This window comes from Carcharodon carcharias, chromosome 5 (genome assembly GCF_017639515.1).
Source record: "Carcharodon carcharias isolate sCarCar2 chromosome 5, sCarCar2.pri, whole genome shotgun sequence".
In the NCBI taxonomy this organism is placed as follows: domain Eukaryota; kingdom Metazoa; phylum Chordata; class Chondrichthyes; order Lamniformes; family Lamnidae; genus Carcharodon; species Carcharodon carcharias.
In genome coordinates this window covers 109651401-109663704 of record NC_054471.1, presented here as the reverse complement: position 1 = coordinate 109663704, position 12304 = coordinate 109651401, and the positions used below count along the sequence as shown (strand labels likewise).

The 12304-nt window shown below is 44.0% G+C and overlaps 1 protein-coding gene across 2 annotated transcripts in view; it reads left to right on the top strand.

Annotated features, from left to right (window-relative positions):
* The first annotated feature begins 4501 nt into the window (after positions 1 to 4501).
* Positions 4502 to 12304, top strand: part of gpr137ba (G protein-coupled receptor 137Ba) — a 98429-nt gene continuing 90626 nt past the window's right edge. For both annotated transcript variants that reach the window (XM_041188195.1, XM_041188194.1), the window contains exon 1: positions 4502 to 4917. In XM_041188195.1, the coding sequence (XP_041044129.1) occupies positions 4534 to 4917 (384 nt within the window). In that variant the 5' untranslated portion in view covers positions 4502 to 4533. The remainder of the gene's footprint in view (positions 4918 to 12304) is intronic.

The window sequence follows — 12304 nt, the reverse complement described above, 5'->3', positions numbered from 1 at the left end:
AGGAGCAATGAGGCCTTCTGTGTCCCTGCTGAGACCAGCAAAGTGACACATGAAACCTTGGGGCCATCTGGTTTATACATTTCGGTATTACAACAATACAACTTGCATTTATATGGCATACTTAATGTGGTAAAACAGTCCAGGAATGTTATCAGACATAAACAGACATAATCACATGAGGAAATATTAGGACAGGGGATCAAAAGCTTTATTAAAAAGGTAGCTCTTAAGGAGCATTATAAAGGAGGAAAGGGGGGTAGAGGGGTGCGGAGGTTTAGAGAGGGAATGCCAAAGCTTAGGGCCTAGGCAACTGAAGGCAGGACCACCAATAGTCGGGCAACAAGATTAAAATTGGAGGATTGTATGGTTGGACAAGATTTAAGAGGTAGGGACCAATGTGGAAATAGAGGGATTGGAACACAAGGATGAGAATTTTAAATTGAAGGTGCTACCACACCAGGAGTCAATGTAGACTGGTGAGGACAGAAATGAGGGGTGAACTGGAGTTGGTGTGAGTTAGGATCAATATTTCCTCTAATTTTCTTTTTATAGCATACAGCTAATTTGTTTAAGTGTTCAAGCCCTGTAAATTTATTTCCATGGCTGTAGCCATGTATTATCTTAAAATGGGCGGCTTTGCGCCGCCTTGTGGAAACTTCCGGTTGCTGCTTGGCCATACATCTGCACAGCCTAAAAGGAACATTGGGTTAGGACTGAAAGCATAAGAGTCGTACAGACCTGCTGAGTTTTTCCAGCATTTTTTGTTTTTATTATTATTATTGGTTAGGATTGGGCAGCAGAGCTTTAGGGAAAGGTCTTGGTACTACATTGACAGTGTATGAACTCACCAAACCACCAGAGAATTTGTCAAGCCCTGGTTAACCCTGCATTTCAGTTACTAGGTACAAAGAGCCAAATGCCATGCAAAGGCAGTGCCTGGGAGTGCCTGCAACTGGCAGGAGGGTGGCCAGTGATGTTTTGCTGTTGGTATTGTGGTATTGTATTGTTTATCCAAAGTTTTGTGGACTGACCAGATTATTTGGAAGCTTTATTCAACCATTTTTGTTCCTGTGCTCAGTTTGTAGCTATTTTTGAATGCAAGCAGTTCCTTTTATTCTCTGCCACTGAAAGTGTTCAGTTTCTTCCTCATCAAGTGCTTACTTCACTCATATTTAAGGTGCCTGTTAAAGGATCCTAGCTACTTCCATATGATATAATTAGACCGACATGTATGAAATTGAAGGTTGTACACAGAATTTTAAAACGTAATTCTTGGGGTGTACGTGTTGCTGCCAAGACTGGCATTTATTGCCCATCCCTAGGTTTGAATCAACCCCAATTCAAGAGCCAATTCAAAGCATGTCCAAGAGGCAATCACATTGAAAGAAAGGTGTGCTTTTATACAGTGCCTTTCATGACCTCAGAATGACCCAAATGTTTTACAATGAATTAAGTGCTTACTTTGAAGTGTAGTCACTGTTGCAAGGTTGAACATTGGTATGAGACTAGAGTCACATATAGACTCAGACTAGATAGGGATGGCAGATTTCTATCTTTGAAGGGACAATATTGAGCCAGTCAGGATTTTGCAACAATGCAACAGCTTCATGCTCACTTTTACTTACACCAGCTTTATTTTATTTCTAGATTTTTAAACTGAATTCAAATTCCCAAACCTGCCATGACAAGATTGCAACTTTCAACCTCTGGATTAATAGCCCTGTAACAGAGTCACTTCTCTGCTGTACCTCGGACTGCTAAAGATCAGTTCCTTATGGGACTTTTCTTTAAATAGCTCTGACCAAACTGAACAGTATTGAAAGTGTTAGCAGCTGTACCAGTCCCCCATCATTCTCACAATAAAAATATTTTTTTAACCGTCTCAGGTCATTTCTAAACGTCTCCCAGAAGAATTGTGGGAAACTAGAAATAAAAACAAAAAAAAATGCTGGAAAAACTCAGCAGGTGGAGAGAAAGAGTTAGGTAATGCTCCCTTGTTCTGGACTAGCCCACCAGAAGAAATTGGTCTCTCTATCTACGTTTTTGAATTATTTAATAGTTTTTCAAACACATTAATTAGATCACTCCTTAATCTTCTACATTCAAAGGGATATAAGCATGAATTAATAAATTAAAATAATTCCAAAGGGATTAAACCCAAAATAAAAATGAAAAAGGCTGGAAATGCATGGCAGGTCAGGCAGCTACTGTAGAGAGAGAAACAGAGTTAACTTTTCAGGTAGATGACCTTTCATAAGAACTGGAAAAAGTTAGAAGTTAACAGCTTTTAAGCAAGTGCAGAGCAGGGTTGGAGAAAAGGGGGAGGGGAGGAAAAAATAAAAAATAAATTCTGTGATATGGTGGAACGCAGGAGAGATTAACTGACAAAAGCGATGATGGTGCAAGTGCAAGGCAAAAAGAGATGGTAGTAGGTCAAGGCCAAAGAAACAAATGATGGGTCTAGAGAAGGTGGAATGGGGAACAGCAGGATCATTACCAACAGCTGCTGCCATAAATATTGGGACTGAGGTTATGATCTGTAATTGTTAAACCCAATGTTAAGTCCCGACACCTATAAAGTGCCTTATCAAAAGATGAGGTGCTATTCCTTGAGCTTACTTTGACTTTCATTAGAACACTGTAGGACAGAGGTCAGAATCTGGTAATCATCGAATACAGGAAGAGGCCATTCGGTCGCCATGTTCATGCCAGCTCTCTGCAAGAGCAACTTGTCTGGTCCCATAAGGAGATATTAGAACAGATAACTACTCTTGTGAATCGTTTCTGCACCCTCTCTAATGTTTTCACATCCTTCCTAACATGCGGTGCCCAGGACTGGTTACAATGGCTGGAATTTTGCAGCACCCCCACAGCAGGTTCCCGCATGGCGCGGCTGGCGTGCCACTGAATTCTCCATTCACATCGGTGGGACTGGAAGATCCCGCTGGCATAAAAAGCTGGAAAATTCCAGCCAATACTAGAGTTGAGGTTGAACCAGTGTTTTGTACAGATTTTTTAAAACTTCGTTGCTATTCATATCTGGTATATTTGACTTGGGGAAACAAAATAACATCCTGATGGATCCTCTGTCATGACAGGGCCATAAAATTCCATCCCTGGATCCTGTGTGCTTTATTAACCACTTCCTCAACCTGCCCTGCCACCTTCAATGATTTCTGTACATATACCCTCAGGTATCTCTGCTCCTGCACCTGCTTTACGTATCCTTTTTTTATATTGCCTCTCCTAGTTTTCCCTACCTAAAATGAATGACAGAGTGTGAGTGGGGCATTGAATTAAAATGACAAGTGACCAGAGCTAGAGGTCAGGCTTATGGATTAGATGGAGGGGTTCCACAAAGCATTCACCCAGCCTGCGTTTGTTCTCCCCAGTGTAGAGGATGCCATATTGTGAGCAGCGAATACAGTATATAAAATTGAAAAAAAAATCAAGTAAATTGCTGGTTCACTTGGAAAAGGACTGTTTGGGGCTCTGGATTGTGGGAAGCAAGGAGGTGAAAGGGAAGCTGTGGCATTTCCTGGACTTGCACGGGAAGGGGCTGTGGGAAAGGGAGGGAATGCTGGGGAGGAATGAGCTGTGGACCAGGGTGTCACAGAGGTAATAGTCTCTTTAAAATGCTGAAAGGTCTGGGAAGGGAAGGTGTGTATGGTGCTGGAGGTGATAGAAAAGGCAGAGGGTGATCTGTTGAATGTGGGAGTTAGTGGGTTGGGAGATGAGGACAGGTCGAACCCAATCACGGTTCTGGGAGGGAAGGGAAGTGGTGAGAGCAGAAGTACAGAAAAAGGGATGGACTCAGTCAAGGAGAATCTTTGGCTGAAGATTACCTGGGGGACTTGTTGGAGGGCTTCCGGTACCTGTGGATCTTATAGCCCATCGGGATTCAAGAGAGAAGGGGAAAATAGGAAAAAAATGATGTTGTGATTAGTTAAGTGTAATTGTCTTGTTTAAGTTGTTTCTCCTGATACTGTTGAAGGTAAAACAGTGCTTATATCCTTCATTTGACAGATAAAACTGTGATTGTGCATGGATTTGATAGCTAAACGATTGTCAAATGAAATTATTGTTTCCAATCTATTCATATCTGGTATATTTGACTAGGGGAAACAATAATATCTTGGTGGATGAGTTCAAGTGTAAATCTCAAGTAAAACAGTTTCAAAATTTAATTTAAATTGTTTTCAGCTCTCCATTATAAACAGACAGTTTAGAACTTTGCTAAGCACCGCTCGAGCAATCTTCATATTGAATGTAGCTTATACTGTTTCATATTTACATTGTCAATGGCCCAGCCTGTGTGGCTCTACCAAAGATGTGAGTGCACTCTAAGTGTAGGCATGGATGTCTTAGAACGGCCTTTAAATGGGCAGCATTCAGTTCCCTGCCAAGTGCTTACAAAGCTTCAGATTTAATGAATCATTCTGGTTTGGTCATGTGCTTCTGCTGGCTGTCTCCAGCTGCGGGAACAGGAAGTTGAGACTTGTTTAATTCAGCCGACGAAATGAAACAAATCTCATGGCTGGATGGAGAACTAAGAGCCAAGTCAAGGATATGGAGAGCAAGGAAATGCCCCTTCCAACTCTGTCTCCTGCTGTTCCTGCCTTTGTGAAGCTGGGGCTGACTGTCGCTTACACTGTCTTTTACTCCTTGCTTTTTGTGTTTGTGTATGTGCAGCTCTGGCTTATCCTACGCTACAGACACAAGAGGTTTAGTTACCAGACGGTGTTTCTCTTCCTCTGCCTGCTCTGGGCTGCTCTGAGGACCATCCTTTTTTCATTTTATTTCGAAGACTTTGTGCAGGCTAACTCGCTTGGTCCCTTTGCTTTCTGGTTACTTTACTGTTTCCCAGTTTGCCTCCAGTTCTTCACCTTAAGCTTGATGAATCTATACTTCACTCAGGTGAGTACAGATGTCTTTCTTTCCTTGTCTACAAAAAATACCAGTTATTGAAATATGTTTTTAAGGGATTGCTTTCAGAAGTTAATCTGTTAAACTGGAAGAAATTAAAGTTGTTTTTCAAATTTATTTTCTTTCTCCCTCTTCTGAAATTTCAAAAACTGTCACACTCCTGTGAATCAGTTTGTGGGGAGATTTGTAACTGGTTAAGAGACAATTGGCATACAGTGAACAGTATAAAAGCTGATCAGGCGTAGAGAGGTGTGATTGAATCATGAGGCCCACAAATGTACTGCAAAATAAGATAGTGTCTGAAAAAAGAAAGATTTCCATTTCTGCAGAGTCTTCCATAACAACAGGTTATACATTTTACAGGTACTTTTGAAGTGTGTCACAGTTGTAATGTTGGAAACGTGGAAGCCAATTTGCACACAAGCCCCCACAAACAGCAATGAGCTAAATGACTGGATCTGGTGGAGTGATACTGGGAAAACTCTCCTCTTCTTCATATAGTGCCTGAGAAGGCATGTGAAACCTCTGTTTAACATCTCATCTGAAAGACGACACTTCCATAGTTCTGCAGTGGAATGACAGTCTAGATTATGTGCAGAAGTCGCTTGGTGGGCCCTGAACCACTTTCTGACTCAGAAGCCAGAGTGATACCATGAGCCGGAAGTGTCCTTTCACCAACTAATTATTTCCAAGACATTGACTAGGCTATAGGGCAGCGTAATGAAGTGAAGGTTTGGAAAGAAGACAAATTCAGAGGACAATCGCTCTGAATATGAAGCATTATTTAAATGTATTGAAAAATACTTCCAGTACTCCACATGGGCTTCTTTCCAAATGCTGCCAGGCAACGTGAACATTGCACCTTATTCCCTCATTCCCTGGTGTCTCCAACTGGAAGCTGCCCACGTTAGCAGGGTAGTGACCAACTGGCCAAGGAGCTATATTGTATCAATTCTGCTTCCATTCCATTCACTGCTCCCAATACGGTTTCCTCTGCATTGGAGAGACCAAACGCAGACTGGGTGACCACTTTGCAGAACACCTTCGGTCTGTCCGCGAGCATGACCCAGACCTCCCTGTCGCTTGCCATTTCAACACTCCACCCTGATCTCATGCCCACATGTCCGTCCTTGGCCTGCTGCAATGTTCTAGTGAAGCTCAATGCAAACTGGAGGAACAGCACCTCATCTTCCGACTAGGCACTTTACAGCCTTCAGGACTGAATATTGAGTTCAACAACTTTAGATCATCAACTCTCTCCTCCATCCCCACCCCCTTTCCGATCCCTTTTTTCCAATAATTTATATAGATTTTTCTTTTCCCACCTATTTCCATTATTTTTAAATGTATTTCCATCCATTGTTTTATCTCTACCTTTTAGACTATTTCGATCCCTTCCCCCCCACCCCACCCCCATTAGGGCTATCTGTACCTTGCTCATCCTGCTTTCTACCCTTAATGTCACCTATTAGCACATTTCTTAGCTAATATCACTACCGTCAACACCTCTTTGTCCTTTTGTTTATGACATCTTTTGGCTATCTCCACCTATCACTGGCCCTCTATCCAGCTCTACTTGTCCCACCCCGTCCTTAAACCAGTTTATATTTCACCTCTCTTCTATTTTTCCTTAGTTCTGTTGAAGAGTCATACGGACTCGTAACATTAACTGTGTTCCTCTCCGCAGATGCTGTCAGACTTGCTGAGTTTTTCCAGGTATTTTTATTTAAGTAAGCAGACATGTCTCCTTAGTTATTGAAGGGAGCAACTAGAGAGAATGAATGAGCAGAAACTCTGCCATTGGGTTATAGAATTGCAGGGATTAGAAGACATTTTCTACTGATGTTGTGATGCAAAGTAACAAGAAGCTTTGTAGTTTGCAAAAGATTGCATGTAACCAGCTGCAAGCTATTTGCTCTATTAAATAATTAAAAACAGGATTTTCTTTTAATTGGGAATTAAGAGGAAAAAGACAAGCAGAATGTGAAAACGATAAGGCTGAGGAAGACACTGCAACAGTAATTGCATTTGAACAGCATTTCTAATGAAGGAAAACATCCTGAGGCAATTTCACAGAAGCATATTCGCTAAAATTGACATCAAACCAAAGAAGGAACCAATATGACAGATGACTAAACGCTTGGTCAAAAAGTGTAGATTTTAAGGTGGCTCTTAAGGGATGAAAGAGTGGTGGAGAGATTTAGGGAAGGAACTCTAGAACTTAGGGCCTAAGCGGCTGAAGACATGGCACTAATGGTAGAGTGAAGGGGAATCGGGGATATGCCAAAGGCCAGTATTGGAGGGCAAAGTGATTTCAGAGGGTTGTAGGGCTGGGGGAGTTTAAAGAAATAAGGAAGGGCAAAATGGTGGAATTTTAATATAAGGATGAGAATTATAAAATTAAGGCGTTGCCATATCAGAATCCAATGTAGGTCAGTGAGCACAGAGATGATGGATGAATGAGACTTGGTGCAAGTTAGCAGATGGAAAGTAAAGTTTGGGGCAAGCTTAAGTTTTGGAGGGCGGTTATGAGGCTGGCCTGGGGAGCATTTAAATAGACAAATCTGGTGGTTACAAAAGCATGGATGAGGATTTCAGCAGCAGGTGAGCTGAGGTAAGCTTGGGGAGGGGCACTATTACACATCTGGAAGCAGTAGTCCTGGTGATGGAGAGGATATGGGGTTAGAAGCTTAGATTGGACTCAAATAGGATGCTGAGACTGCCAGCGGTCTAGTCCAGCCTGAGACAGTAGCTGTGGAAGGCGATGGTGTTGTTGGCTAGGGAATATTTGTGATGGGGATCAAAGACAATGGTTTCAATCTTCCCAATGTTTAAAGAGAGGAGAAGGATATTAATCTCTCTTAGCTGAGGTAGCTGAGCCACTTTTACCGAATTTTCACATGAATTCTCTTGGAATACTTCTCTATTTCAAGGGCTGTATGCATGCTTATTGCTCTCATTACTGTAATATACTTTAATATACTCTCTCACTTCCTGTTGTCTAACCCTAGCACTATAATGTAGACGGATTTTATTATTAAAAGAGAAGTTTGGTGTTGTGAAGGAATGCCACCAATTGTAAACAGATTCATAAATCTGCTTAATGTAGTAACGTTGAAAGGCTGAAGAGTGCAATTACAAAAAAAGTTGGGGGGAGAACACTTTAAGAGCATTTTTTGCCTGGGAGGAAGAACTTGCTAAAGGTATAATTTAATGAAAAAGCTGATTAATTCCAGAACGTGCGATGTTAAAAAAATTGCCAGTAAGAGCAGTCACTAATGGGTGGAAATGAATCTACGAGAGGAGAAAATATCACAAAATGGTCATGAAAGGGTAGGAGTGAGGTGATAAGGTTGTCCAGTTTCAATCCACTCAGTCATATTGTGAATGAATGTGCAGTGCTTCGGGTAAACAGGACTTGGCAATTGCTGCAAGAAGGGGCGAGCTGGGGTCAGCCAATGGGCTGGAAGTAGGTCGAATTCATCAGAAGTGGGTACATGGGCACAAATCTTTGAAAGCGACAGGACAAGTTGAGAAGGCTGCTGGAAAAGCGTTAAGATTCTTGGTTTTATAAATAGAGGCATAGAGCACAAAAGCAAGCAAATGTTTAAAAAAACACTGGGGTTATGCCTCAGCTGGAATATTGTGACTAATTCTGGGCACCACACTTTGGGTAAGATGTCAAACCTTGGAGAATGTGCTGAAGTGAATTATTAGGATGATATGAAGGATGCAGGACTTCAGTTACATGGAGACATCAGAGGAGCTTGGATTATTCTCATTGGAAGAAAAAAGATTAAGGGGAAGTTGTATAGAGATGTTGAAAATTATGAAGGATTTTGAAAGGAAAATCTTGAGGAGAATTGGTGCAATGCAGAATTCTACAAATGTTGTTGGACCGGAGGAGGTTAGATAAAGTAGACATATTTTGCTGGAATATCACAGGGGAAAGAAAGCAGAAGCTTCAACGTAGGTCCTGACATTTCTTCCACTTCTGCTGATTCCGGTTCTGTTATTCATGTCTTCATTACACTGATTACTCTGGAGTGGATCTATCTAGCTGCTGCACTTAGAAAATTCCTGCAGCCTGCATGAGGATTTCCAGCACCCACCCCCACCCCAGCCCTCACCACTAGAGCTGGCTGCTACTTTTAGGCACTATTCCAGTGACAGTCTGCCTTTCCAAACAAAGTGCTGCACCGTTGGGAATTGTTCCTCTGAGAATGAAATATTGAGCTCTCTGGTTTTTCAGTGGATCCTATGACACCAGTTAAGGAGTGGTAAGGGGTTCTCCTGGTGACCTGGTCAGCATTGCTACCTCAACCAACACTGGGAAATACAAATTAATTGATCATTCATCACACTGCTGTTTGCTACACATATAAGACTATCTGCATAATACCATTCATTCCACTTGAAATACGTCTGGGATTTTTCTGAGTCAGTGAGTCAGGTAGTTTTTGGCAGAAGTTCCTGGGGAACTCCATGTTCATTATTTTTTTATTCATTGAAGGGATGTGGGCTTCACTGGCTGGGCCAGCATTTATTGCCCATCCCTAATTTCCCTTGAGAAAGTTGTGGTGAGCTGCCTTCTTGAACTGCTGCGGTCCCTGTGGTGTAGGTACATCAACTGTGCTGTTAGGGAGAGAGTTCCAGGATTTTGACCCAGTGATGGTGAAAAATCAGTGATATATACCACTTTATAACAGTAGTTCTAGTAATTAATAGTATTTAGAGTGCTAATTACATAGTTTTATACAACAATACCAAAGGGATTACTGGGATTTTGGCCTGATATTTCTACTGCTAAGAGAGCAGACACAGAAACCCTGACTAAAAATGACGGAACCTCACTGAAAGCAGTGGAGATCACAAAGGCAGCCAGGAAACTTCTCCATGAGTCAAAATCCTGAAACTCCTTCCTAACAACAGTGTGGGTGGAATTTTCCCAGATTTGCATTAGGTGCGGTAATGGGTGGATCAAAACGGTGCTTTACCCACTGATGACGATAACGGGTTTTCACGCTGTATCATCCCGAGCCCAACTCATTATTTATGCACTCCCGGGCTCCTCATTCACCTGCCTGCCATCATCCTGCTGCTGCATCATGCCGGACGACATGTTTAAACATCAGCCGCCAGCACAGCGCTCATTCCTTGCAGCTCACCACTGCTGCCCAGGAGATTTGGCCCTCAAAGGTAAGATGACTGCAGCCTCCCGGTTTAATGATGGGTCTCTAGAGCGACTGCTGGGTGCTGTGGAGGCCCACCGGGATGTCCTGAACCCTCTGCTCTGGCCGCAGGATGGGCAGTAATATGACCAACCTGGCTTGGGAGGCAGTGGCAGTGGTTGTCAGTGCCAATGCCCTTCAGAAGAGGACAATTACCCAGTGCCACAAGAGGATGGATGATCTCCTCCCTTCCACCAGGGTAAGTCACTCTTTTCATCACTCCCAACTCACACACTCTCAAACCCATCACACATTCACAGGGCCCTCACTCACTGCCAGTTCAAGGGACATCACCATTCACTCTCTCATACACACCTTCATTGTCTTCATCCTGTCCATGGGACCATTCAACACCCATACATACCAGGCACATTTATCATCTGGCCTGGGATGCGTCCTGCTTACTCTTTCTCCATTTCTATCCATGCAGGACAAGCTGGCACACAAGAGAGAGAGGTCGCAGACAGGTGGAGGAATGCCTGAAATCAAGATCCTCACAGACTTTGAAAACAGAGCCATTCAGCTGGCTGGTGATGACCGGGACCGGTCCTGTGCTGATGGTGAGGTCGGCGCTGCTGTACCAAGTGATGATCCACCTGTGCAACATCCATCAGATAACCATGCTGTGAGTGATGTGTCCTGTTTCACAGGCCATTGCCATGCACTAATTATCTCTCTTTGCTTTCACAGGCACATCTGCCAAACAGTCGACAGAGTCCATGACCCAGGGCCTCCAATCAAGCCCCGAAGAAACCTCTGAAGAGGAATCTGAAGGTATCCTCCCTGAAGTCCCGTCACAGCGCTCACTCTCACCCTCCACCAGTGTAGAGACACACACCTCAGTGGGACCGAACTTTAGAGTGGCCTTGGGATCACAATCTGGTGAGCAAATTGCAATATCTGATCCACAGCAGGTGGAGGCAGGGACTTCCCAGGTGTAAGGCACTCGGAGGACTCCTGGAGGCCAGAATGTTGCTGAGTCCGAATCAGATGACGAGCCTCTGGACTTGGTCACGTCACAGTTGCTGGAGCTGTAAAGGCAGGCTCGGGAACATCAGGAAGGGATGTCCGCTGCACTCCTCAGATTGCACGATGGAGGAGTCCGTCCACCTAAAGTCTAAGGTGATAGTGCCAGCATTGCAATGCACCGAGATCAACACTGGCAAGATGGCAGCCGCCATGGAGACCTTGGTCCAGGACTTTGCTCCTGCACAGCTGTGCGGGCTTAACTCCATTGCTGATGCCATAGTTGGCCTCCAACAATCTGTATGTCAGAGGGGTGCTGGGCAGCTCAATCTCACTCCAGCTACCCCTTCTCCTCAAGGAGTCAGCCAGGGACTCCCAGACACCCATAGGGAGGAGGATCAGCAGGTCCACACTTCCAGGCCTATCCATCCAGGTGATTCCGAGAGCATCCGGCCCATCCGACTCCCGTCTTCCTGTGACCTCAGCAGCTTCATCTCCACAGGCCGAGGAGGGTGCCACTGCCACACAGCAGGATCCCGAAAGCAGGCTGGGGCCCTCCAAGTCTCGGCCCTCCAGAGGACGCCTACCAGAGTCATTTTACACAAGGCATTGCAGTCAGCTGGCTGCCTCCACCTCCACTGTGGATGTCCAGGGAGCACCAAGACATAGCAGCAGGGTTAGGAAAGTTAAGGAGAATTAGTTGCACAGCCTTGGCACAGGTGTTAATCACTTGTACATAATGTTCACTATTGTCAATAAACTCCTAAGAATGTCTCCCTGCCTGTGGCTCCTTGTTCTGATGACCAGTGTCTTATCACTCAGATGTGAAACCTTTCTGCACAAGATAAAGGCAGGTGTCTCAGTCCAGGGCTCCTTCCTTGTGCTTTGTGCAGCCTTCAGACCAAAGTGATGGTCCAGCCTCACACTCCCTGGAAACATTACTGATGCCTGCTCCTTGGCAGAGCTTGTCATTGCTGCCACAATGTAGTGGGCAGGCGCTAAGAGTTCTCTCACTCTCTCTGTGTTCCCTCAGCACCTTTAAGGTGGAGCTCGCCCCCATCGCACCAGCATCTGTGACCAGTGACACTGTGCTCCTGAAGGTCTGAGGTGCTGAAGGTGGATAAAGGATCAGATGCATCTAAAATTTCATGGCTGTGTCTCTATGATATGACCCTGATCAC